General features: G+C 54.3%; 1 protein-coding gene across 2 annotated transcripts; it reads right to left on the bottom strand.

Annotated features, from left to right (window-relative positions):
* Positions 1-3,752: 3,752 nt before the first annotated feature.
* Positions 3,753-15,249, bottom strand: NBL1 (NBL1, DAN family BMP antagonist). 2 transcript variants are annotated; one of them, NM_001433553.1, is given in 4 exon segments: positions 3,753-5,264; positions 6,630-6,741; positions 6,862-7,050; positions 14,618-15,249. In NM_001433553.1, coding segments are annotated over 3 exon segments (543 nt in total). In that variant the 5' UTR covers positions 7,029-7,050; positions 14,618-15,249; the 3' UTR covers positions 3,753-5,000.
* Positions 15,250-26,808: the final 11,559 nt, after the last annotated feature.

Consider the following 26,808-nt stretch of genomic DNA (forward strand, 5'->3'; position numbering starts at 1 on the left):
TCAAGAGGAACTGAAACCCGGGTCTGCCCAACACCCAACGCAGAGAACCCTCAAGACGCTGCAGCACCCCTTACCCACCCCAAACCGCTCTCTGGCACTCGGAGCCCCAATGTGGCCCACAGATGGGTCTGTGCAGCCTGTCCCCCCTCCCAACACTACCTACACCACTGTGACCATTTCTGCTGTGCCCCAAGGAACAGGATGCGGTGTACCAAGCGCTGGGCTGGAAGTCATAAGATCAGACCTGGGGGCCCATTTCTGCTGCTCACCAACTCTGTGGACTTGGGGCCAGTGGCCACGTCTCCTAAGGCCACCGTTTTCTCCTCCGCAATAGTTAGCAGACTGATAGCACCCACCTCACAGGGTGTGTATGGGGTGAAATGACACTGGTGTAATCTGTAAACGTCATGGTGCTGTGTCCGTGCTAGCTTTTGGCCTCAGCGTTCCCATCTGTACAAGGGGAAGGCATTCAGATCTGCTGTAACTCCTTCAGCCCAGCGATTCCTGACGTGAACAACAGCAAACCCAAGAGGTGCCGTGTGGACCAGACTTTGGAGGCCAGGGACCTGGGTTCATAATCCCAACTCTGCTACTCGCTCTGTGAATCTGGCAAAGCCTCTTAAATTCCCTGCTACGATGAAATTGGGGGAGTGGAGGTGCGAACAGAATGAGCATTTGAACCATTTTATGCAGAGAAGGTTCTAGCTAAATTTTCGCTTTGTAAAAACTAGTAGCACATACTTGGATAGAACATTAGTCCCTCTGCTTTACCTTTTGCTGTAATGTTTGATATACTTTGTTTCTTAAAATATCTAAAGAAAATATGACAGAAATGTTAATATTTGTTCATTCTGGGCAATAGATTCACAGATGTTTGTTATATGATGACATATATAACAAAAATAATAATTTTTTCAAGATTGGGCCTGAGTGGTGGGGCCACCTTGTGGTTCCCTTGTTATTCTCTTGAATTTAAGAACTTTTCAGAAATTCCATGTGTGTGTTTCTAAGTTTATCATTTCCATCCTGTAATAGTAAAGCCTTACAGTGCCTTAACATTTCAGAGGAGAGAGGGACCTTCAAGGATGCTTAGCCTTTACTTGATTACTTCTAGCCACGGGGTGCTCTCTCCCTAGAGGAGAAGGCTGGTGCCACAACGGGACAGCTGAGTCTTAGGAAGTCCTCTGCCCCAGACCTCCATTGCTGTCAGTCCCTAGAGGACCACGGAGAGCTCCTCATTGCAGAGATGGAGAAACCAAGGTCCAGGGAGGTCGTGAGGCCTGCCCAGAGCTTCTCTTTGAAGGCATTGACCCACTGGTTAAATTCGTGACGGCAGGGGTTTGTCGTTTCGTTCACTGTCATATCCTCAGCACACATCAGGCTGTCAATAAATATACGTTCAACGAATGAGAGAACAAAACCATCAGGTCAACCACCAGCAGCTGTGGGCCATTCGTTCTCAATAATCATAATCATGGCTGACATTCACTGAGATCCTACCATCTGCCAGGCACCGTTCCAAGCTCTATTTGTACACTGATTTATGTAAAGCTCACCACGACCCCCAGAGGGAGGAAGGTGGAGTCTTTATTCCTCATGGGACTGATCAGAAAACTGAGCCTCAGAGATCTTAAAGTGACTTGCTCAAGATTACACAGCTAGGAAGTGGTCCAGCCACGATTTGAATCCGGGCCGACTGGATTTTCCCAGAGGTTTGGAGCAGGGGAAGAAATGTGGTTGGGAGTTGTTGGCTCCATACAGCGAACAAGGCGCGGAAGCCGGTACTAATTACCCGCCCTTCGGGAGAGGGGCCCGCGGTGACAGCGCTGCGTGTCAGTGTTAATCTCTTAAGATTATAAATCCCTCCACCCTTGCGGCAGTGGGGTGGAATGGCGGAGGGGGGGGCCGCAATTTTTTTTTCTGCCTGTCTTGGCCGTTCAGTTTGAGGTTAGCGAAGAGAAGAATTGGCACTCATTACCCCACATCTCCCTCCCACTGGCAAGCTGGCAAGGCTAGCGATGCTTCTCCAGTCCTTCAACTCTGGCTCCTCCCACTCGCTCCTCCCACATCCAATCAGCAGCGTCTCTTCCGCTTGGCCCCGCCTCCCCAGACTGTGCCCCTGCCCGGCTCTGGCCTCCATCATCTCCTGCCTGGACTATTGCAGTTTCCAGCTGGTCTCCAGCCTCCCCCTCCTCCTCCCATGAGACTTCTTTTAGTCTCGCTGAACCTCAGCTCTGCGCAAACACTTCCAGGGCGCTTACTGCAAAGAGAAGGAAGTCTGAAATCTGGCTCGCATTCTAGGCCTGCCACCAGCTGCGCCAAACCACCTTCCTGCTTTCTTTCCAACGAGCCTTTTATTAATTTCTTTACGTGTCTATGAATTTACACCCTGCCTTGTTCCAGCACAGGACGAAGGTAGCTCCTGACCAAGACGCATCCTGCTAGACAGTTCTCAGGTCTCAGAGGCCCAGCACCAAGGACACCACCCCACAAGGGTCTTCATTTGGACCTGGTCGCTGAGTCGTCAGAAGCACTTTCTCTATGCCCTTGAGTCAGTCTTTACCTCCAGCCCTTTAGGAAGACTATTAATACGGCCAGGGCTTGTCCCTACAAGACTGAGGGATCACTGAAGCCTGCAGGCAGGAGACAGACTTCTCTCCGACCCAATTCCACATCAAGGGACGCAGCGCCACCATGGAGGGCCATGCAAGTTGTGTCTTGCACAGCGGCAAGAAGTCCCAGTCTGGCGTTGGGAAGTACACAACCGGCCCAATAGTGCAGAGCAGCCGTGAAGGGAAGGCTTGGGTATCCTGAGGGAATCGGGTGTAGTACCCAACCGCCGTCACCAGAGGGCGCGACATCAGACTCCCGGGGCCGCTGCTTCCCGGCAGGAAGGCCCTGTTTTCTCATTTGCAAAATGAGCATCTCCCATGGAATAGAAATAACATCTGTAAATTGCCTGGTATGTGGTGGTAATTGCCTGCAATGTGTACGAGGAATAATGGGAGTCGCAGCCCTCAGCCACACCACCAGCTCTCCTGTCTCAGTGGATTGTGGGGGGACCCAAGCTCAACTGGACAGGGGTAATGATACCAAACTTGGGGGGTCACCGTGAGGAGAGGACTCCAGAGGTGTCCAGCCCCCAGCCCCGCACACAGCAGGTGATTAACAAATGGCAACTGCTAAGGCTGAGAGCAGAGCCATCAGGCCAGCCTGCCTGGTCTGGTGACCAATCCTGTCGGTGACATTTCTTAACTATGACCCTGGGCGAAGGACTTAATCCCTCTGCACGCAGATGCAGCATCTGCAAAATGAGGGCAGTTTCTGCCTCATAGGGCGGCGGTGAGGATTAGCGAGTTAATTTATGTCAAGTCCTCAGCACAGCACCCACCCTGTGTATTAATCTGTAACCACTGGTTTTGTCCGTTTCCCCTTGTCCTGGGCCAGGGAAGGGCTGATGCTGGGTCACGGTGGGGGTGAAAACAGATGGCATGAGGCAAGCTCAAGGGACCAAGGGTCAAAGTCCGAAAAGCCCAGTTCTGGAGGCCCACCAGAGGCCAGAAATGGGCACTCAAGAAAGAGGTAGGAGCTGGGAGCCAGGGTGCACATCACAGGAAGGTGAGGGGGCCACCAGGGAGCAGGGAGGGGCTCACACAGCGCACTGGGCAGCTGACCGCCTGCCCCTGGGCCTCGCTGCTGGGGATCCCCGGGGAACCCTGGGCCAGCAGAGCCAGCCAGTGAGGAAGAGGACATAGGCATTGAACGAATTTATTCATGAGAAAACTCGGGTCCGTCAGGAGACAATCTACTGGTTACAAGCTCCAGAAGCTCTCGTCGGAACTGCCGCCGGCCGGGCACCCCCAGGCAGGGGGCAGGCAGGGCTGGCAGGCAGAGCTGGGCATGGAGGGGAGTTCCTCACTGCCTGCCTGCCCTTCCCGCCCCCTGGCCCCCACCCCTCCTCGAGGGTTAAAGTGCAGCTGGGAGGGAGGTGGGGGGTGGGACACTGGCTGCCCACGTGAGCCCTCGCCCCTCACTTCCTCCTCGTTTCTTGGGGCTCAGCCAGAGTCCATCCCACCAGGTCTCTCCTTGGAACCTCTGGGTCTTGGAACCTCCCCACTGTCAGATATTTAGAGAGAGCTCCCCAGGAGGGTAAGGCTGGCTCCGTCAGCTTTCTGAGGGGCCTAGAGCTTGGGGGGCAGTGGGAGGCACTAAGATCTCAGGGAGGAAGTGGGGACCGATGCTCTTCTTCGGTGATGGTCTCGGGAGTCATCCCCTCCCCCTGGTCCAGGAAAGTTCCTCCCTTGCCTCCCTCCACCCCCTGGAAAGCCAAGGAACCAGATAGGCCCAGAGAGCCTGGCTCCCGGCCCCAGGGCCATGAGTCAGCAGGGTCCTGCCCAGGCCTGACTCCCAACCCCGCCAGCGAGGGGAGGGCCACCGCGGTGCCAATGGGGAGAAGCCACCCTAGGGACGGGAGGCCCTTAGGGAAGCCTGCAGGGCTAGAGCTTCCTGCTTCTGCCATGGTCTTCCTAGCCAGGACCCAGCCCCTCCCTCAGGGCTGCTGCTGGCCAGGTGCCCACTCTCAGCTCAGGCCCCAGGGCCACCATCTGCACCCCCAGGGGCCCTGCCCCACCAGGGGCTGTGTGGGCCTTGGCCCAGCTCCCACCATCTTGGATGGCCTCACCCTCCCCCCCCCAGCAGCTTAGCCAACTTCCTCCCCCTCCCAAGGGCGCATCTCTAGGAGGCAGACATGAAGAGACTCCCCTTGGAGAAAGAACCCTGAAGACCTCTGCTTCCTCCCCCACTCGTGAATATATTAAATTGTGCAGCTTGCTCCAGCCCCTCCCTGCAGATCTCCATGGCAACCGGAAAGCATTCCAAGTCCGAGTCTGAGTCCAAGTCCATCCAGCGCCAGCGGGGGGCTTCAGCCTCTCCCCGACTCCTCCCCCGGAGGGTGAGACCCCACATTCCACAGGGGCCAGAGGGGAGGACGAGCTGGGGCCTCAGTCCTCAGCCCCCTCTTCCTCGGCGTGGGGGGCCCCGGGGGGATCCTCGGGCTCAGGGGTCTGCCCGCCGGGGTGGGAGTGAGGGTGGGGGTGGGGGTGGGCGCCCGGCGGGGGGACCGGCGCGTCCTCGCCCTGAACGTAGACACTCAGCCCCTCGTGGCTGGGCTCCTTGCCGCACGCCTGGCAGCTGCAGTGCAGAATCTTCTCCACCAGCTTGTCCACCCTGGGCACCTCCTCGTGGCCGGGGCACTCCAAGGTCACCTGGAGAGGGCAGGAGAGAAGGGAGAGATGTTCCCAAAGGCCTGGGGCAGGCAGGGAGGCCCCCAGGGTACCACACCTCATGGGACCAGGAATCCGAGAGAGCCCCGAATCCTGGGCCCTACGATACCCCAGTTAGGTCTGTGGGCCCATCCAGGGGGAGGGGGCTTGAGGCCCTGCAGGAGCCACCTGACTTGTCCACTCGCATCCACTTCTGCCACCTTCCTATCCATTCCCTCACAGCAGCCAGAGGGCACCCTGAGGGAAGAGACCCGCTGTGGCCTGCCCCTGCTTAAAATCCCCCTCGACGCTCCCACTGCACTTGGAGAAAAATCCTGACTCCTCACTAAGGCCACCCAGGACCTTCAGGCTGCCCCTGGCGGACCTCTCCACCCCTCACCCGGCACCACTCCTGCCAACTCTGTGCTGCCTCATGTGCCTGAGACTTGGCACATGCTGTTCCCTCTGCCTGGAAGGTCCTTGCCCGACCCATCCCCTACCACCTGTCCTCAGCTTTGCCCATTAACTTCTACTCAACCTCTGGATCTGAGTCCAGACATCACTTCCACAAAGATCCCCCTCCCAACCCCCCGCCCAGCTGAGGTTTGCCCCGTGTGAGCCCCTTCAGCATCTTGCTCTTCTCCTATTGTCACACTTCTGGTTGCCCTTCCTTCCTTTTCTTTCTCTCCTTCCTTCCACAGAGCACCTACTCCAGGCCAGCTCTGGAGACACAAGGACAGGCATGGTCCCTCAAGGAACTGAGAGTCTCATGGAGGAAAAAGACTTGCCAAAATCACCCAAATGCAGACGGAAAACTGTGGGTGTGACAAATGCTCAAGGCAGAGGCACATAGTACTCAGGGGGTCAGGAAGGGGGCCCTGAGAAAATGATGCTCAAGCCAAGAGCAGGAAGAACAGAAGTTAACTAGCTGAGGAGGAGGAGAAACATATTCCAGACAAGGACAAGAGCATGCGCAAAGGCCCTGTGGTGGCGGCAAGCAGAGTAGGTATGAGAAACTGAAAGGAGGTGAATTAGCGTCAAGTGTCAATCTAGTAAACAAGTGAGAGAAGCAAGATGAAGCTAAATGACTGGTGAGCCAGGCCACACTGGGTCTCGTGGGGCCTGGCAAAGATTCTGGTCTCATCCTATAACAATGGGAAGCCACTGAAAGGATTTCAGCATGTGACTGACATCAGAATGGGGTTTCAGAGAGATCTCTCGTCCAGTACATGTTGGTGTCAGACTCATGAGCCATCACGTGGCAAGGACCACATCTGTATGCCCAGCACAAGCCTCGGACTCTGCACTGTGGCCAAGGGCAGTGCAGGCTCTGGGCGGAGGCTGGGCAGGTAGGACAGTGGTACTCACGATCTCCCACATGGACTGGGCCGGCATGCAGGAGTCACAGTGCACCAGGGACTCCGTCGACTGCGGGAAGGTGTTGGGGACGCTGTAGCTGAAGCACTGTCCCAGGCACGCCCTGTGGGAGGAGAGGTCACGTGCCGTGTCACTGTGGTAGAGGCAGGGATGGGCAGTGCTGTCCTCTTCCTCCCTCCCGGGCCCCTGTCTTCACCCCCCTCACCCAGCCCCCGGATCCCACCTGTTCTGGATGGACTTGGCCTCACAACCGCTGTGGCCCACGATCTGGGTGATGTTTTTGGCCTCGCACCAGGCACTCTTGTCCGGGAACAGGGCCAGCTTGTTGATGGGCGGTGGAGCGGCCAGCAGCATGGCAGGGAGGACGGCTCCCACCAGGACCCAGAGCATTGTGCCCGTGGCCTTTAGAGCCCTAGAACAGAGCACAGACTGGAGGTAAGGCCAACCGCGCCCAAGCCGGTGGGCAGTGGGGGCGGTGGTGTTACAAGCATGGACTCTGACACCTGACTGCCCGGGTTCAAATCTCAGCTCTACCACTTACGAGCCTGGCACAGCCTTGGACGAGTTGTTTCTCCTTTAGGAACCTCCAAAATGGGGCTGCTGATAGTATGTGCAGCAGGTGGGTATCACAAAGATGAATGTTCCATGGAAAGCCCTCAGCAGAGAGGCCAGCAGAGAATAAACACTCCGTATGTGTTAGTTCTTTTTATAGTTTACTGTGTAGCTTTGAGTAAGTTACTTTTTATCTCTTCACCTAAAAAACAGGGATGGTAACAGTGTGGATGGCAAAGGAGGGCAGCAATTACTGAAGATGACACAGTTTCCAAGCACAGCTGAGGGCTGAACAATTATTAGCTCCCTCCTCACTTTGACGTCATGGATCCTCCAGGAAACACAAAAACAATGCCCACCCCAGGCCTGTCCTCGAGGGGCTGGCCATCCAGCCATCTCCTGGACATGCTGCCACAGTTGTCAGCATTCTGATGTCAGGAAGCTAGCCTCCAAATCCAGGTCACCATAAATTCTTATGCTACCTTGGCTGGCTGGACCTCAGGCAAGAAAACTAACCCCAAACCAGACTGTATTTCTTTTTTGGATGCCCCACCAAAGCGTCGAGTCCTAAGTCTACATACACATCGTTATATCCAGCTCCATCCTAACCTCTGAGTCAAGCAGCAGACAAGCCAAGCTGAGCACTGGACCCTCTGGAAATTGGCTGGAGCAAGACACTGAGGCAATACCAGAATTTGCCAGAAGATGGCGCTGCAGGGCAGAGTGAGTGTCAGACGATTCTGCTCAGAGGGGACTCGCCCAGTGTCCCCCCAACTTTACGTTCTGTAGGGTTCACAGACTCCCCGCCCCACTCCCCTGGTCCCCAGTCAAAAGGCATGGAGGATTAAGGCTTAGGAGAGATTCGGAGATGAAGGCAATGCCCATGCGAGGGTCCTTTGGGGACAGGGCCCTGGGGAAGGGGTGCTGGTCTGCGAGTCAGGAGTCCACACATGCTGACCTGGTCCAGCTCAGTCAGTCTGGGATTCTGTGTCTTGGGACAGTCCCCAGAGGGGCCTGTGTGGGGCTAAATCAGGAGCAGGGCGAGGGACTATCCCACCGGTCCCACAGATGCCCAGCATTAGAGTCGAGTTGGCACAGGGCTGGGCACCCCATTCAGAACACCCCACCCTCAGCCCACTTTCTGAAGGTACTCTGTCAAGTGCCTGGGGAGAAGAGATGTTGAGGGGGGTCTTGCCGGCTCCTGCAGTGAAAACCGAGGGGGGCTGGCTCAGCTGGGCTTGCAGGAGGGCGCCGGCCAGCCTGCAGGGCTGTGACCACCTCCACAGCCCTGTGCTCTCTCTGTCGGTCCACGGGTCCCTTCAGCCCCTGCCCCTTCGCCCTGCAAGAGGCCTCCCATCTCCCTGGATCCCAACACCTGCGTGATCCCTGCTCCCAGCCCAGCGTGGGGTGGGGGCAGTGGGCAGGGCAGGAGGTGGCGAGTCCAGACAGCCGGCCCCCATCCCAAGTGAGTCTGTGTCACAACCCAGGCTCGCACCCACACACTTCCGGTCTCGCTCACAACACTGACAGCAAAGCCCGTGTTTTCAGTACAACCACATCCTCACAAAATAGAACGGACTTGTTCCTAAGCGGCAACCTAATTTTTCAACACGCTTAGCATCCGGGAGGCTTCCTCACCCCAAGGGAGCCGGCCTCCGAGTCAGCGTCTGACCACGGCAGCCAGAGGCCCTCCTGAGGCCAGAGGAACACGTCCTATACCTGACCCCATCACGGTTCCTCGGAAGGTCAGGCCTGGGGGGCCAGGGAGGTGACTGGGCAAGGCATGATGTTCAGGTCCCCTGAGGACTTGAAATTGAGGTTGGGGCTGTAACAGAAGCAGCCCGGAGAGGGACACCGGCTCTGACCTGGAGCTGGAATCGGGAGAGGTTAGAACGGAGTCTATGGACCAGAACCAGGCTCGGGGGGAGCAGAGTGGAGACCGGGGCTGGGTTAATAACGAGGTTTATTGGGAGACGGGATAACAGTGAGTGTCTTAAGGGAGTCACTGGGCTGGAGGATGGGGAGTGGTTATTAAGGTCGCATTGTAACAGAAGCTGAGGAGAAAGGAGATAAACCGAGGCAGAAGGCCACTCCCCCCTTCATCTTCCTCCCTCGCTAGTACACAGCTGAGAGTTAATCCTAAGGGCCAGCTGTGCCCACCGAGGGGGCCCTGTAACCCCACCCACCAGGCCCAGCTGGGACTCAGGGGAGAGGGTGGGGCCACACTCGGCTCCCCAGGCCAGCAGCCCTGAGCTCCAGCAGAAGCAGGGCCCCCGGAATCTCCCACATCAAGTGCCAGCCCCCCCACCCAGGAGCTGTGTGACTTCTGGAAATTTCACCTCTCCGCACCCACCTGCCTCACCCCCAAAACAGGGAGCACGGCCCTGTCCTTGGAGAACGACTGGGAGGATGCGCTGAAGGCACCCAGCAGACACCCAGCTGAGGCCAGTCCTCCCCCGGGGGCTCATGGGAGGCGGGGCAGCCCTCTGAGCCGAAGCTGGGGCCCGGAGGACGCCAGGCTCGTCCCTCCACACGCCTTTGCCATCAGGACACATCGGCTGCCCTCCTGCCCCCACAAACCCCCGCTGCCTGCCTTTGCACTGGGGTGGGCTTTTGGCCAGCGGCTTTATTTTTGTCGCTTTATGCTTTTTTGTTTTTCCAAGCAACAACGCAGCTAAGTTTTTTTACACAGCAGTCAGACCTTCCTTCCTGAGACTCCAGAGCGTCACCCGCGGATTCTCATCCTTCCTCCCTGCCCCGAAGGTCACACAGCAAGTCAGGGGGCTCCCAGAACGCCAGCGGGAGGGAAGAGGGGGATCCCCCTTGCTTTGCAGAGGTGTTGTCCCAGGGCCCCCCGGCAAGCGCTTGTCCTGGGTCATGCAGTTCAACACTTGTGTACTGAACACCTTCCAGGAGGCAGGAGACAGAGACGAGGGGAAGGGCAGGGGAGCTGGGGTCCTGGACCCTACGCCCACCCGAGAGCCCGGAGCCCAGAGGGGGAGGTTGAGGGAGGGGGGTTAAGAGGAAGCAGTGGCTCAGAGCAGGGGCGGTCAGAGACAGCTGTGGGGGCAGTGGGGAGAGACGCCTCACTGTGGGTTTAATCCGGGATCACCATCAGGCCCCGGTGGTGGGGACTGGAAGGGCTCCTGGCTGAGGGACCTGCAGGGGCCGAGGCATGGAGAGCGCATCCCTCGCCGTGGGTCCAGCACACCTCTCCCGGGCCGCGGTCGTCAGAGCTGGCCTGCGCCCTGGGCTGAGGGCTTTGCCTCTATTCATTTATTCAGTCCTTACAATTGCCCCACGACAGAGGGATTCTTTCCCCATTTTATAGAGGAGGAAACTGAGGCCCGGAGAGGTTAAGAGATTCACTTGAGCTTACACGTTAGTAAATGGAACCAAGATTTGAATTGCACAGTCACAGGGGGACCAGCTACCTCTGCAGATCATTCACAGACGAGGAAGCAAGAGCGGGAGGAAGAGAAGGGGCCGGGGAGGGGCCGGGGTGGCCAGGAGGCCCAGGGCCCCCACCAGCGGGCAGGGCCTCTCACCCGGAGGAGCCCTCGGCAGCAGCCACCACCGGGGCTGGAAGCTTGGGAGCCCCTCGGAGCAGAATTCAGATCGCCCCATCAATGCCCTGGAGATGAGCGCGTGGCCACAACAGATCCCTGTCCCCGGGGCCAGGCAGGGACCCAGCTGCCCTTCCTCAGAGGAGCGGCCAGGCTTCAACGAGGGCGGCCTGGTCCGGGGGGGGGCTTCCTACCACCCACCTCACCGCCCACTCCCAAATCCACCCTCTCCAGACCCTCAGTGACCTCGGGCACATCTGACACGTTCTGAGGCTGCCAGGCTGCCAATGACACAGAAAGGAAGTTGCCCGGGGCGGAACCCTGGCTGACCCATCCAAGCACGATGGAAACTGAGGCACAGATCAAGGAAGGGCCCCACGCCCCCATCTCCACATCAGGGAAGAGGGCAAAAAACAAACACAGGAGACCTGCCTCAGGAAGGGCAGGGGGTGGGGAGCAAGAACGCAGGCTTCGGGCTCCGGCCTTTGGGGTGCTCCCTACATTTCCACATCTACCAGAACCCAGCTTCTTCCCTGAGATGCACTGAAAACTCAGATGCCCGGGCCCCAGCCCTGGATATTCTCACCCCACAGGTCTGGGGTGTGTCCTGGGCTCTCACAGGTATGTACAGGCTCTCACAGGATTCTGAGGTCCAGCCAGGTCACTATGGACCCCCAAGTCCCCAGAGAAGGGTCCCCATAACAGCAGTGCTGACAGGGGCCACCCACCCCACTGCCTGGATTCTAGTGCCTAGAACCAGGTCTTAAATTCACCAGAGGGGCCTAGATTTCAAGGAAGACCTCCAGCCGGTCCCACCCACTGTGAAACCCTTTGTAGAGCAGAGTCGATTTTGTATAACAAGTGAACAATTGCTCCCCATTTCCTCTTCTGGGTAAATCTGAATATTCAGGGTCACTTAAGGCCAGGTATACCTCCAGCTTAGCTTTCTCTCTCTCTCTCTCTCTCTCACTCACACACACACACACACACACACACACACAAAGGGCAGGGTCTGGGTCTCCTCCATTCTCCACAACGGACTGACAGACATGGGTTCAAATCCCAGCTCAGCCACTTTAACCTTCCTGTGCCTCAGTTTCCTCATCTGCCAAATGGAAACAGCAGTGAGACCCATCTCACAGGGCAGCTGTGAGAATTAAACTGAAGACGTGCATGGAAACCTCTGGACAGGGCGCCTGTCACGAGATGAGGCCTTGGGAGACGTCACCAGGAGCGCTGGCCTGGACTCACCCTGGGCCACTCACCCTCCCTGAACTCTGCCCACGCCCTTCTGCCTCCCACGTGCCCCGTTACCCCCTCTGCCCCCCACCCCCTCCCACCGGGTCCTGGGTGGGTCCTGAGGAGATCTAAATCCAGGGTCACATCTGCCCCCATGAAACTGGATTTAGGGTGAATCTGAGGGGAAATGCAAGCAAATGAGATGATGGCTGGGAAAGGGTTTTACAAACTGTTGAGTGCTGTCCAACAGGCTCGCGTGCCAGGGTGGGAGCTGAGAGGAAGAGCCCGCTCAGACTCTAATCCTCAGGCCACTGACTGAAGGGACAGGGTCGCGGAAAGACCAGCCCCCTCTGGAATCCAACTTGGAGAAAACAGGCTCAGCCTGGCTGCCAGGCTGTGCAGGCCAGGCACAGAGGGTGTGGTGTTGGTGGCGGCAGCCCTAGGCTTGGGGATCAGCAAGGGAGGGGCCACTGCCACAGGCCTTCAAATGAGTGCAAGGACCTCCTTGAATGGTGCAACTGATAAGGCAGTGTCAGACCCCAGCCTTGGTCCGCTCAGCAGGGCCTCCCAGGCTGGCTCTGGGGTCTGAGGACAAGCTGAGGCCCAGACTCACCCACTGACTCTCTGTGTGCCTGGAGGCAGGACAGTCTAATGGTCACAGACCCAGCCACTGACCACTTGCCTCACCCACCTTGGCCTCACGTTTGCCCCCTGTCATGGGGAGTGTGGCCTGGGAATGTCGGTTTTAGCAGATTCCCTCAAGGGGAGGCTGGCTCCAGCGTGTTGCTCCAGGCCCCTGTGATTCCATGACCCCAGTCTCACCGCAGGGTGGCTTCCTTCCTTCCGTCAGCACTGGCAGAGCATGAACCAACTGTCCAGGGAGCGGACACGCAGGGCCAAGCCCATGCCCAGAAGGCCTGCCTGCCTCTGCCAGGCAGCTCCACCTTCCTGGCGACAGCCCCCGGCCCAGGCCTGGGCCCTCCTATCCACAGACCCTCCTGCCCGCAGACCAAGAGCTGTCTCCAAAACAAATCTATGCTAATGAGCTGCTGCAGGGCTGGCCTACACATCTGCTCAGCAGAAGTCCCAGTGCAGACCTCACCAGCATCGCTGCCCACTCCAGCAGCCTCAGACCCTTGGGGTTGGGGGGAGGGGGGGGATGGAGCTAAACTCAGTCTGAAATTTCACTTTAAAAGAATGAGGTTATATTCGCTGCTAACGCAGAGCACTATTTCCCGTCCACCCCTCCAAGCCCACAGGCCCAGGAGAAAGAGGTCCAACTTGCAAGGGGGGGGAGGGGAGGGGGGGGTCACCAAGGAAATGCTCCAGGCTTGCCTTTTCTTTGGCCCCAACTAAAGGCAAACGACACCCAAGCAGCCCCAGCATCTGGGGGAGTTCCAGGAGGCTGGTGGTTTCCACAGTAACAAAGGGCGAGGGGCTTCTTGTTGACAAATTGCTTCCCCACCCCCATCGCCCGGCCAGCGCCCAGCCTTTGGCCTCTGGCCCTGACCTCTGTTTTCCCGGGGTTCCCGTAGTTACAGGCTGGTGTCCTCCAGCTGGCCGAGGGCCTCAGAAAGCCTGAAAACCTGCCCCTCTCCCCTGATGCCCACCAACCCCCCGGCCTCGCCAGGAGAGGCAGCTGCCCCCTTCCCTGCGCTTGTAAAAGATCAGACTCGCCCCGCCCAGGGAGCGGGGCGGGCAGGTGGCCGGCAGCGGGGCCCTGTTGTCCAGGCCGCCTTGCGGGGGTGGAATTCTTAAGAAAACTGAGCCCCCGGAAAGGCTGGCTCCCCGGGCCCCAGACTCAATTCCAGGGAGATGACCCAGGCCAGGCCCCGGGGGCAGGCGGAAGGTAGGGGGAGGGCTTCGCTTCTTTACCGGGTCCAGGAAACTATTCACGAACCCCACTGGGGGCCCGTGCCTCCGACACCGGGGGACTGTCCGGGTTTGAGGGTCGGGGATCAGGGAGAGGAGAGAGACTCCCACAGAGGGGCAGAAGGGAGAGACGGAGAGAAAACGTAAAGGCAGAGCCACAAACCCGGGGAAGCCGAAAACCGAGGCAGGAGGGGAGAAACAGAAAGAAAGGGACCGGAGGAGCCAGAGAAAGAGAGGGACGGAGACAGACGCGGAGAGACGGAGGCAGACAGACGGGAGACAGAGGCAGACCGAGAGACAAAAAGGAGGCAGGGACGGACGGCGTGCAGAGGCGCGCGGCGAGGCCGGGGCAGAGCCGGGGGACGCGCAGCCCCGCGGCCGAGCTCCGGGCGCTGCCCCGGCGCCCGCGCGGCCCGACCCGCCCTCGACCCGCCCGGCTCGCGCTCGGCCACGCATCTCGCTCCTTTCTCTCTCGGCCGCGGAAACTCCTACCAAGAAATGGAAACCGCAGGCCGGTCTGGGGACAGGCTCAGGGCGCAGTGGTGCCCCCTGCCACCCCGTGCCGCGCCCACGTCCCCAGCCCCGGCACCCGCCCGGCCCCCTGGGCTCCCGGACTCGGCGGCGGCGCCTCTGCACCGTGCCCGGGGCCGCCGGACGGGCCGGGGGCGAAGCTCGCGGCCGGGGGCGCGGCCCCTGCGGCCGAAGCCTCTGGAAGCGGGGCGCCCGCGTGCCGGCCCGGGTGGGACTTACCGCGCGCGCGGCGGCGGTGGCGGCGGCGGGGAGCGCGGCGCGCGCCGGTGCCTGCGGAGCTGTCTCGGGCCGCGGGGCAGGCCCGGCGCCCCCGGGAGCTCGGGGAGGCGGCGGGCAGGGCTGGCGGCGGCCCCGCGAGGCTCGGCTGGGCTGCGCGGCGCGCCGTCTGCGGCCCCGGGCGGGCGCGCGGTGCGGGGGAGCGGCGAGCCGAGCGGCTCCGACGTCAGGGGTGTCTCCGCTCCAAATAGGGAGCGAGGGCGGGGGCAGCGGAGGGAGGGACGCGCAAAAGAAAGGGCGGGCGGGCGCGCACGGCCGCTCCCTGCGGGCGCGCAGGAGGGGCACCTCGGCCGCCCGGGGCCCCGGCCCTGCTCACCGCCCGCCCGCCTGCGAGCCTCGGGCGGGCTTCGGCGCGGACCGACGGCGCGGCGGGGCTCCCGGGCCGCCCTAGGGGCAGGGCGGAGAGCCTGGCGCCCCTGCTCGTCCCAAAGCGCCCTCCGCCGCCTTTCTCTGCGCTCCGACTTCTCTCCGCCTAACTTTTTCCGAGACTGGGCCGTCAGGCCCTGCCAAACCTCGGGGTGACAAAGATGGAGGTGTTCCTTTTTGCGGGAACTGGGCATTGCAGTCTTGCTCCGAGGGTGTGGCGCTCCAGTCTCAACACCAGGAGACTGGTGCTCCCTCCGCAGGCCTGCGGTGCGCCCAACCCATCCGCTCCCGGGCTTGCGACCCGGCCAGGTCTGTGCTCTCAGGACCCTGTGTCGCTCGCCCTCCGCGCAGCCTCCCCTCAGCTCAAGCACTTGGCGTAAGCATCCAGAGAAGGGTGTGAGAGCCCAGGAAGGACTCTTCGGAAGGAAAGCGCCAGAAAATGGACTCACTTCTCTGGCTCCTGGGAAGAGCTGAGCGTCCAGCCTCACCCGGGGGGGGGCACCCACTGATCAGTCTGCTCCTGGGCACCTGGGTGCATTGCAATCGTGTCCTCTGTTCTGTGTGCCCAGTGGAGTGAGAAAATAGCTTTACTCCTGGAAAGTAGTAACCCAGGACCCAACTGTGGGACTTGGAGATTTTGTTTTCTGTCATAGTTGTCCACGTATTTTGCCTCAAACTGGCTGGAAGCTCCCAGATGGACGCAGCTCATCTGATGTCAGGAGGTGGCTGAGCATCCTGGGTGGTTCCTAGTGGCCTGCTGATAAGTCGGTGGTATGCTCCGTCTGTGCGTCCTCTCCAAGCCCAGCATGCATCTCTGTGCCTCCTAGCACTCGCTTATGCTGTTCCTTCTGCTTGGGTTCCCTTCCCCACCTTCATCTCCCTATAAAGGCATTCTTCCAGCACCAGATTGGAAAGCCTTCCCAAGACCCTCAGGTCGCATAAACTCCCTCCTCCAGTGTGATCCTGGGGCTCCGGATACGTACCTCTCTTGACACTAATTTCCCTCTGGACCAGTTGTGTACACCCCTCTCCTCCACTAGACCACGGCTCCTCGAGGGCAGGCGTAACCGGGTTATTTCAGCATCCCCAGTGCTGAAGGTGGGGCCACACAAGGTGTACAGTATGTTTGGCTGAATGAAGTCGTCATTATCCCCCATAGATTAGTGTTTCCATGATGATAATGTCATGACGATCATAACAACGCAGATACTGAGCACCTCTCTATAGGCCTCGTCCCATTCTAAGCCCTTTCCACCCGCACAGTACATCTATGAGATAAACAGTATTGTTATCCCCATTTTATAAGTGAAAAAACAAGACCTAGAGAGAGCTTAAGGAACTGGCCTAAGGTCACACAGTAGGAGGTGATGTCAGCTACTCCCAGTTGGGTGACCATGACCCACAGAAGCTGGCCTTGCTGCACGTACACAGTGGGCACTGAGAACACGGTCACCATCCTGCTCACCACCACCATTCCCGGTGTGGACCCTGGCGGGGGAGTGGAGGGCTACATTTGAAGACCCCACTCCAGCACCGCAAGAAGCTAACTGTGTAGCCTAATGAGCTTGTCAGATCTCACCGAGAGCCGGGAGCAGAAGCCCTTGACAGTGCAGCCACTGCTCTCTCCAACACAGGGAGGTTCTAGAACAATCCCAACCGCCTAATCAAGGATATGGGTTTTGGGGTTGAGTCACACCTGTCTGGTGAAGACTGGTAATTACAGGAGGGCTCCAATGAGGGCAGGGGGTCTGGGAAGTGACTTGTCAATAGTATCAACAGCCACCATTATGTGCCAGGCATTATGCTAAGCACTATACCTGTTTTCTCCTAGCAAATCCTTCCTGTAATCCCATCATTAGTCCCATTTTACAGGTGAGAAAAATCAAGGCATTAGAAAGTTTAGTTACCTGCCCAAGATCACATGGCTAGTGACTGACAGAGCCTAGTCTGGAACCCAAACCCATCAACTCCAAAGCTAGTGCTCCTTTGCCACCCCGCACCAGAGCCCATCCCCATCCGGCTGCAGCAGGGACGCTCACGCCAGGACCCAGGGTGGTGGGCCCCAGCGGGAAGGGCAGAGCCTGTCACGTTAGAGTCTCCGGCTCACAGATGCACCTGGTTGGCAGCAGCACACCAGTTGCCCCGACAGGCCTGGCTGGCACAGGGCACGGGCCTGAAGCCAGAGCCTGCTGGCCCACGGCCAGCCTCTCGGGCCGAGGTAATGTGGGGCCCGAGCTGGGGAGAGGCTCTCAGCCCTCTCTCCCCAGCTCATTAGCAAACATCTGGGTTCAGGAAAATGACTGACCTGGAATGTGACTGGGCTGTGGCAGCTGCTCCCTCCCCGAGCCCCGGGAATGTGAGCTCCCTCCCGCAGGGCACGGGCTTGGGCCAGCTGTTTCCTCTAATCCCGTCAGCCTGGCCTCAACAGGGGTCCAAACCTCTGCAGTCTCCTGGAGAGCGAGTGGAAACAAGCAAAAGGCCCTCCTTGCCAGTCGACCACTGAATCAGAGGGTTGGCACTGGCCTGGCAAAACCACAGGCCCTCCCTCTTCTGCGAGATAAAGACGAAGAGTGTCTACACTTTCAAGTTTGGAGCTGGGAGGGGCCGTTAGGACTCATCACGGAAGGTTCTGGCGTCTTCCTGCTTGGGTTTGAATCCTTGCTCCATCACTCACTGAATCTAGGACTGTGTGCAAGCTGTTTCATGTCTGGGCCTCGGTTTCCTTCTCTGTAAAATGCGGCTGGTAACGGTATGTACTCGATATGTTGTTGTTGGGACTCATTTGTCTATTTAACAAGTATTTATGGTGACTTCTCTGTGCCAGCCCGGCACAGAGGTGTTGGGGACACAACAATGGACTAGACCAATAGGGTCCCAGCCCTCAAGAAGCTGAAGTTCTGCAACAGGAGGTAGAGAGCAGACAAGTAAGCCGATGAGGGGTTTCTCACAATCGAATGTCATGAAGGAGCTAAGTAAGCCAGAGAGAGTGATGTGATGGGAAGCCTCAGAGACATCTCAAAGAGGTGACGTTTAAGGTAAGATCATGAGAAGGAGCCAGGATTCGAGGAGATAAATGGATGCAAGGTGCTTGGCACAGTTCCTGGAAATAGCACGTGCTCCAGGACCTGAAAGCTATTTTAGGGAGGCTCACTGCAGCCGAGGGACGGCCGGGAGCCAGAGCCCCTGCTCAAACCCAGGCTTCAGCACAAAGCTTTCTGACCCAGCACAAGTCAGCCACTTCCTGAGCCTCAGTTTCCTCATCTGTGAAACAGGAATTTTAATAGTACCCCACAGAGCCTGACACCTGCTTGGGTCTCAGGAGTGGCAGCTACTATTGCTGTCTTACCCTGTCCCGAGGAGAAAAAGGATTTGCCTAAATTCACTCAGTGAGTCAGCAGCAGATCCAGGAGCAGAATCAGGTATTTTGAGCCCACCCCCTGGGTTGTGTCCTCTTGCCTCCTCCTCCTGTCCCTGGAGGCTCAGGAAGACTCTGGGCCCCATCCTGAGCTCAGAGAAGGTGGGAGGAGGAGGTGGCGACGCACTGGAAGGTCTATCCTTGAGGGCTATTGGGGATGCAGGACGTGTGGCCTTGGCCCAGACTGCAGAGCGGGAACGAGGCCCCAGGAAGAGGGTCCTTGGCCCCATGGAAAAATTTCAAACGCTCTTTGTAGGTAGCGTGGGAGACCGAGAATCAAGAAGAGGGATCAAATGCTAAGAATGGGAGAGAAGAGAGGGTCAGAGACAAGAATTAAACTCTGGGAATTTTGGAGTGGAGATTTAAACCCCTGTCCGTCCAACTCCAGTGGCTGTCCTTTCTCTGCTTGAGAGGCAGTGCACATGGGGGTTATGGCTGTTTCCTCATCTGTAAGAACGGGCATACTGCTGGTACCGAGACTGTGGCCTGAATGCCAGGGATGGGTTGCCAGCGGCTGTCCCTAATCAGTCACTTTGCCTTTCATTTGTTTGCATCCTCCCCCTTCACTGCCCCAGCCCCAGGGAGCTGAATTCTCCCTGTTTTCTTCAGACCCCACAGCAACAGCCACCCACCCCCATGTGACAGCATCAGGGCTGGGCTCTCAGGAAGGGCCCATGCCTGGAATTCCTCACCCTGCTGCCCGGGGAAACATGGTGAAGAGGGTTGCCATGGGCGTGGGCAGCATCAGGCAAATCAATTCTGTTAGCGTCACTTCTCCATTTTCTCCTTCCATTGTCTCTTCCATTCCTCAGCTCCCAGCGGCCCACACATCCACAGAGAGCAATAGAATTTTTCTCCCTCCTCCAGAGTTGCTCCTTCTCTGCATATTTAACATCCCACAAAACAGGGTTTTTTCCTTAAGGGGTTTGTGCTTCAGAAAAATTCATTGAAAAATCTCCTTTTAGGAACATAGGAAGTGGAGAAAAAGGCGGCACGAAAGAATATCACCTGGGTGTGCGTCTGCCCCTCTCCTAGGGAACTGGCCTCCCAAATCATCCACAAATAAACACAGGGTACCCCAGCAGCCAAGCTGACTCCCCATGAACCTGCCCGCCTGGCCCGAGTAGACTGGACCAGAGTGGACACCTGACCAGGCTGAGCTAATCAAAGTCTCTCTCTCTGATGAATCGCCCGAGAGGCACAGCTGAATCACATTAAGGACAGAATTCTAGAGACCTCTGGCTGCTGAAGAAGCTGGCGGGGGCTTGGTTCCCGCCTTGTGTGTGCTCGATATGCACCTTTCCTTAGAATCTCTGAGCTGCTTCAGGATCTTACGATCTTAAGCTGATTTGAAGGAATTTGTTACTCACTTCCCAAAAAATGTTGATTAAAACAGTGTATTTCTCTGACCAATTACTAAGTGTCCAGCACAGAGCCAGGTACTGGAGACAGAATAAGGAATAAGGCCTGCCTGGACAGGGAAAGGACAGACACACAAATAATGGGAAGCGGCGGAGAAAGGAAAAGCTCATTGCCAAGGAAGTCGCCCAGCCATGAGGGCCAAGGGGTTTGGAGAAGGGGGAGGTCTGGGGGGGCTCACAGGCCTAGCAAAGGCTTGTGGGAGCAGGTGGGATTCAAACAGGGGCTTGAGATCTGAGCGAGACTTGGGCAAGTCAAGGAAGCAGTCCATACTATGAAAGAAAGGGCCCAGAAAGAGGGATTTGCGTTCGACAAATATGGAACCCCCAGGCACCCAAGGCACCACAGCAGATGCTCTTAACATAACGCTTTCTGCATTGGCCCAGAAATAGCCTCAGAAGCCTTCTTAGCACAGCTCCTCCAGGTGGTCAACACCAAATGGATACACTGGCTGTGAGATACAACTTATTTGTCTGAATGAATTTGTTACCCCTAGGAAAATGTGTTTCAGGAATAACTAGTTTGATTGAAATAGAGTTAATATACTAATATTCAGTTACTCGGCAAATATTTGAGTGCCTACTATGTGCGAGGCTCTGCTCAGGTGCTGGGATATAGCAGTTAAAACAGCAGTACAGTCTCTGCCCTCAGGGAGCTTACACTCTCGTGGGAGGAGACAGATAACCAACAAAACACGTAGGCAAAGACCTAGACTGTGAGACAGTGACAAACGCGGAGAGAAAAATAAGCCGGGGAGGGGGTTAGGGTGTGGGGAAAGGTTGCACACTGCAGAGCGGTCAGGGAAGGTCTCGCTGAGGAGCCATCTGAGTAGGAAGACTCGCAGGAGAGGAAGGAGCAAGTCGTTTGGCTGTGTGGGAAGAGGGTGGTCTCGGCAGAAAGTAGCAGGTCCAAAGGCCCTGAGCAGGAATGCACCGCTGTGTTCAGAGACACAAGGATGGAATGACTGGAGCAGAGGAGGAAGGGAGAGGGTGGCAGGAGTCAAGGTCAGGCAGCTTCCAGGGGGCCAGATCTTGTAGGGTCTTGGATGGGATGAAAAGCCACTGGAAGTTTTTGAGCAGATGACTCACATAATCAACTTATGTTTGAACACTGGCTGCTGTGTGGAGAACAGATTAGAGGGGCAGAAATAATAATGCAGTCTAACATGACTATCCACCAGGCACACTTCAAAAGCTTTCGCATACCTTAATTCTCATAATAACCTTTTGAGGTGGGTATTATCATCATCGTTCCCATTTACAGATGAGGAAACCTAGGCATGAACAGAGTAAATAACTTCCAAGGCCCCAGAGCAGGTCAGTATCAGTACTGGAATTCAAATTCCAAAAGTCTGGCTCCACAGCCCCCAATCTTAGCCTCTGTCTTACTCCATGGAGGGGGTAATAGGCACACAGTAAGAGGCAGAGAGAGGAGCTGGACAGAGGAGGGCCTTGAATGATAGGCTAAAAAATTTGGACCCACATTCTGTGCATTACTGGGGAGCAACTGAACATTTCTGAACAGGAAACAACAGGCACAGAACAGTATTAAGACTGGTGGCAGGGGGAGAGTCTGAAGGCTGGGAGGCCACTGGAAGACCTGCAGAGGTTCCGGCGGGGTGAAGGCATCCCCCAGGGGCTCCCCTGCCGCAACCAAAGCGAGGCTTTACAGATCCCAGGTGCAGGCCGAGAAGAAGTGTTACGGCTGCTTTTGGGGCCCAGGGAGAGGAGTCAAGAAACCTCAGCAGACGTGGCTACTGACAGACGTGTTCTGTGCTTCGCCTTCTGTGGCTCTATCTCCTGGTCGTCAAGAAGGGTATCTAAGTGGATCGAGGAAAGATCTATAATTACCTTTCTACTCCCTGACCGGACTTTTCCTGGGAAGACAGGTGGAACTTGTGTTTTATGCATGAAGTCCACTATAGAGAGAAGAGGAAGTCCAGTCTAGAATGGTGGTGAGCCTTTTCTTTACTTCTGTGGCATAAAAGAGTCTGTCAAGGGCTATCACAATCCATGTGCCTCCAGTTTAAATGGGGGATGACTCTTTTGATCATAAGTTGTTGCAAATTGACTATATTATAAAGTAATCTTATCTAGCTGGCTATTTCACTTTTCTCCTCAATAACAGAGTGCCTGACCTCCCATTTGTACTGTGTGGCAGGAAGGGATCCTTACAACCATCTTACAATGAGGCCCAGAGAGATCAAGTGACTTTCTCATGATTACACAGTGACCTAGGGAAGCAGCTCAGATGAGAACAGAGGATGCTCTATAGTAAGGAAACAGCATAATAAAATGTACTCTAGGTCTTGATCACATCCAGAGGTATAGACAGCAGAAAAGGTAGAAAGCAAGGAATGAGAGAAACTGGAAGACATATGCAGATAGATATGAGAGACGAGAGAACAGACACACTGACTCTCAAGGAGTCACAGCGTATTTCCACTCATGTCCATACACACAGGAGCCCAGCAGACCTAATTCCTAAATACTGCTCTTCAGAAATTCGATCCCTAGAGCCACAATTCTCATTTAGATAAGGGAGTTACAAATACGGATGGGGGCAAGGCTGGACTAAACCCCAGGCTATCAGTATGAACTCAAGGTCATACATACACACACCTGAACACCTATTTCCTAGCTCTGTCTGCTGAGAGGCCTAGGAACAATGATGCACTAATAGCAATGAGCACACCTACAGATCTAACTACCATTCTCCATGAAAAGGAACTGGGGCTCCTTGGAGAAATGGCTGATTCCAAGGCTGGGGTAAAGCAAATACAGGAGTCTGGACTATCTTTGCTTAAAGAATGGAGTGGAATTGTTAAAAGGACAGAGGCATCAGCTTGAAAGAGCTCCTACTAGACAAATTTGGACGATCTGAGTAAGAAATATTGACAGTAATGGAAAATAGTCAATTTAACAAAATAAGAATCCACAAGTCCATACTAATATAAATAGATGAACAAATAAATGAGAGAGAAGGGAGAATTCTTCCTCATAGCATGTCAAGTTATAAGGAATAATGAATTTAGAAAATCATTAACGGATGCTAAAACTAATTATCAGTGTGATAAGGAAGAAGATATTTACAGTCCTGAAAGTATCTCCCCACAATTTACTTATTAATAACAAAACGAAAAATAATACATTTACAGTGGAGAAAACAGGCAAAGACCACATCAACCAACTACAAAGGTAACATCCCCAGTGTTGAGACAAATGGACGTCACGTGCCTCCTGATAGGATGCACTGAAAAGGACACATCGTTGGCCACAGTTGCAAACCCTGAATCTAATCATGAGGAAACATCAGACAAACCCAAACTGAGAAACATTCTACAAAATAACTGGCTTCTACTCTTCAAAACTGTCAAGATCAGGGAAAAGGCTGATGAACTGTTCTGGATCAAAGAAAGAGACTCAACAACTACATACAATGCATGATCCTGGACTGCGGGAAACAGCTACACATTATTTGGACAATTTGCAAAATTTGAATATGTACTGTGGGATTAGCTAATACTATTGTATCAATGCTAATTTCCTGAATTTTGATAATTGCACTATTATTATATAAGAGAATGTCCTTATTTTTAGAAAATATACACTGAAGTATTTAGGGGGTAAATGGGCACATCTCCAACTTACTCTCAAATGGCTCAAAAATACTACACATCCACACAGAATGATACAGTAAATAAGGAAAATGTGAACAATTGGTGAATATGGGTAAAGTGTACAAAGGTGTTCTTTGTATTATTTTCACAACTTTTCTGTAAGTAAAATTATAGCAAAATAAAAAATTACAAAAAAATTTAACCCTTTAAAAGTAAAGTCAAAAGGTAATAAGGTATACACTAAAGGTATACGAAAGGTATACACTAGAAAAAGGGTTTCCATTTTCTACCTACCGATGGGTGCATTTTACTGTCTGTAAATTATGCCTTAAAAAAACCTAATTGAAAAGTATATATAGTTTTGAAGATGCATAGGTCGATAAAATGTCATGATGCTTTATTACATTTGTAAAGATTTAACAAAACTCATCAGTAACTCCGACCTGAAGCTCTGATTGACAATTATGTTTCTGATTAATAAACACAGGAATTATTTTTTTTAATATGGCTGATTTCAAATTGGATCAACTTGTTTTTTATCAATTTAAACTCAATGCAACTGACTCTGATCAATTTCAATGACTTCAATCAAGTTTGTATCGAATCAGGTTTAAATTGGATCAAACCACTTTGAACGATTCTTCCCAGTTTAAATAGCTTTTCACCAGAAGGGCAGAGGAGTTAAGAACAGGTTGTGGAATCAGGTGAAAATCCCACCGGTATCACCTCTTAGCTGTTTGTCCTTGGGCAAGTTAATTTATCCTTTCAAAATCTGTTCCTTCATCTATAAAATGATTGTTGTAAAATTAAGCATCATGATATCCATAAAGCCTTGGAACAGTAAGTAGCACGGAGTATGCACCCAATAAATCCTATTATTATATATTCATTTGAATGATCAAATTAAGTTCTGCCTGGCTCAAACTGGCTAGACCAGGAACAGAGAAGGATGACTTGACTGACAGTTGATAATGAGCTCCTTTTTCTAGTCCCAGTCTCTTCCCTATTAAAGATTCATTTTCTGCCCACTCCTGAATTCCTCCAAAAATTCTTGACATCGTCTTCCCCCACTTACATCTTCTGGCTCTGTGAGGATCACGCAAATAAAGGCCATTATCCTGAATGCAAACATTCTGCCATTGGCCTGTTTCCTATCATACCAGAAGCTCCCTGAGTTCTTGGCTTTCCAGTTTATTTCTTCAGTGTCCTCTTCCCCCTTCCCTTCCTGGCCTAGCACCGAAAGCATGTGCTCAGTAAGCTACTCTGATTTTTAAAAAGCTGGGGTGGAGTTTCAGAAGGGGAGAAGCCACAATGGCTTTACTCGTGTGTATCTCAATGGAGTAGCGTGGAAACAAATGACATCAATCCTGACTCATAAAGATGCATAATGTTTTCAACGATTTTTAGTTTATTACCAGGAACTCATTTGGGACACCTATTCTCTCCCTCAGAGCTTGCTGATTTAGACTCTAAGAGCCAACTCCTTGAGCCCAAGGATTACGCCCTCTTTCTGTTCTAGAACAGTCCCCTGCCTACCTTCCATTAATACCATGCACGCTATTCTGATTCAAATAGCAACACAGACCCTCAAAGTCTATAAGGTAGGAATTATTCTTTCTCCCTTTACAGATGAGGAAACTGATGTTTGAAGCGATTAAGAGATTAAGGAACCCCCCCACGGGCACACGGCAAGTAAGTGGTGGAGTAGACTGGGACCCAGGTCCCTCTGACTCTGACTCCAAATCCTATGCTCTTCCCGCTGCACAACCCTGCCTCTCCCTTGTTCCTGGTCTGTCCTCTTCCTCTGAGGCACTTTACCGCCTAAAGAGCTATCACTGACTCTCACACTTGTTCCACACATAGGCTGCTCAGAGAACATGGGAACGCCTGCCCTGCCCCTGCCCAGGTCTGCTTACCCCGACACCATCCTTTGGTGTCCAAGGGAAAGTGGTACTTGCAGCGCACTTAAAGAAAAAGTAGTGATAGCTTCCAGATGAGCTTGCTATTCTAAATTTAACATTCCTTTTGGTACTTAGAATTTCCACTTTCTCCCTTCCACCCCTTTGCATTTATGTAATTAGAAAACATGCAACAGGAAACCATTTGTGTCTCAGGATCATTCAGCATGAAGGCTGTTCCAACCCCATGGAGTTCATCCTTGTGGAAACACTTTGCAGAGTTTATTTGGACAGGTTCAAAAATAGTCCTTCAACAATACAATCAGATTGAACCACGACAAGCAAAATGTAATTATGGCTTGGTTACATAAAAAAAAATGTAAACAGTGAGGTTTGGGAAAACTAAAAACAAAACTACATAGATATATCCTTCCTTCCCAATCTCTGCATTTCCTACAAGCAGATTTCAAGACTGCATCCTCAGATCTTTTGAAAGGGAGAGAGGAGGACACTCACTAAAGGAGACAGCTCAGCAGAGTGTGTTTCTGAGGCCGTTTCTCAGAACAAAGGCATACTTCTGCATAAGGCAACGCAGCCTGATAAAGGCTCCCCCAGTGGGGACTTGGAATGTCAGAGTCATTCACCTAAATAAGTTCAAAATACATATTGTTCTGGGCCAAATTATACATTGTCAAGCTCAGACTGTATGTATTTATGTATGTTGGCAGAGCAGGCCACTTCTGGGGCGCCACAGCTTTACCCGCGCATCCTGTGCCCAGTTGGGTTCCTATCACTCTCTCCCCAAACCCAGGAACCTCCTTGTATTTGGTTCCAGAAGGGCAGACAAGAAGCAAAGTCAGTCTCACAACCCCACAAGGGCCCAGGGCCCTGGAGGACTTGAATTTCTAATGAAACTTAAAGTAGAACAAAATGTGTGCCTTTGCCAACAAGCTCGAACTTTCTGAAGGTTGATTTGAGATGGGGGCAGGGAGTAGGGACAAGATCAAGCATTGTGCTTTGGGCTAGGCTCTGCTAAGAGCTACAAGGCGGGAATACAAACTACTCTGGAATTAAAGCAAACAGCCAATGCTTCCTCTGGCTGGCCTTTGCCCAGAGCTGTTCCCTCACAGAGCCGACCAGTTTCTCAAAACACATAAGTGGTGTTTCAAAGATGCTGGGCAAAGGGATCCATCCAAATAAATGCCTAAAAGCTAATAACTAATGAGAGCGAAGTCTGATTCCAGGGTCCCTTTCCATATTCTTCTGACACATCTAGAGAATGGGCATGTTGTGTTTTCTGTTCTTGTCGTTTTTGGAAGAGGACCTATTATTCTTCTCTCTGCCTGGATAAAGATGGAAAAATTGGGGGGAAATATTAACTTTTAAAACAAATATGAGAAGAGAAGTGTAAAGGATG

This window comes from Equus caballus, chromosome 2 (genome assembly GCF_041296265.1).
Source record: "Equus caballus isolate H_3958 breed thoroughbred chromosome 2, TB-T2T, whole genome shotgun sequence".
Classification (NCBI taxonomy): Eukaryota; Metazoa; Chordata; class Mammalia; order Perissodactyla; family Equidae; genus Equus; species Equus caballus.

Coding starts and splice junctions, on each gene's coding strand:
- NBL1 (XM_070246145.1), bottom strand. CDS start 7,028: ATGCTCTGGGTCCTGGTGGGAGCCGTCCTCCCTGCCATGCTGCTGGCC. Junction 6,742..6,861: donor GCCAAGTCCATCCAGAACAG/GTGGGATCCGGG, acceptor CTCCTCCCACAG/GGCGTGCCTGGGACAGTGCT. Junction 5,265..6,629: donor CCCAGTCCATGTGGGAGATC/GTGAGTACCACT, acceptor TGCCCTCTCCAG/GTGACCTTGGAGTGCCCCGG.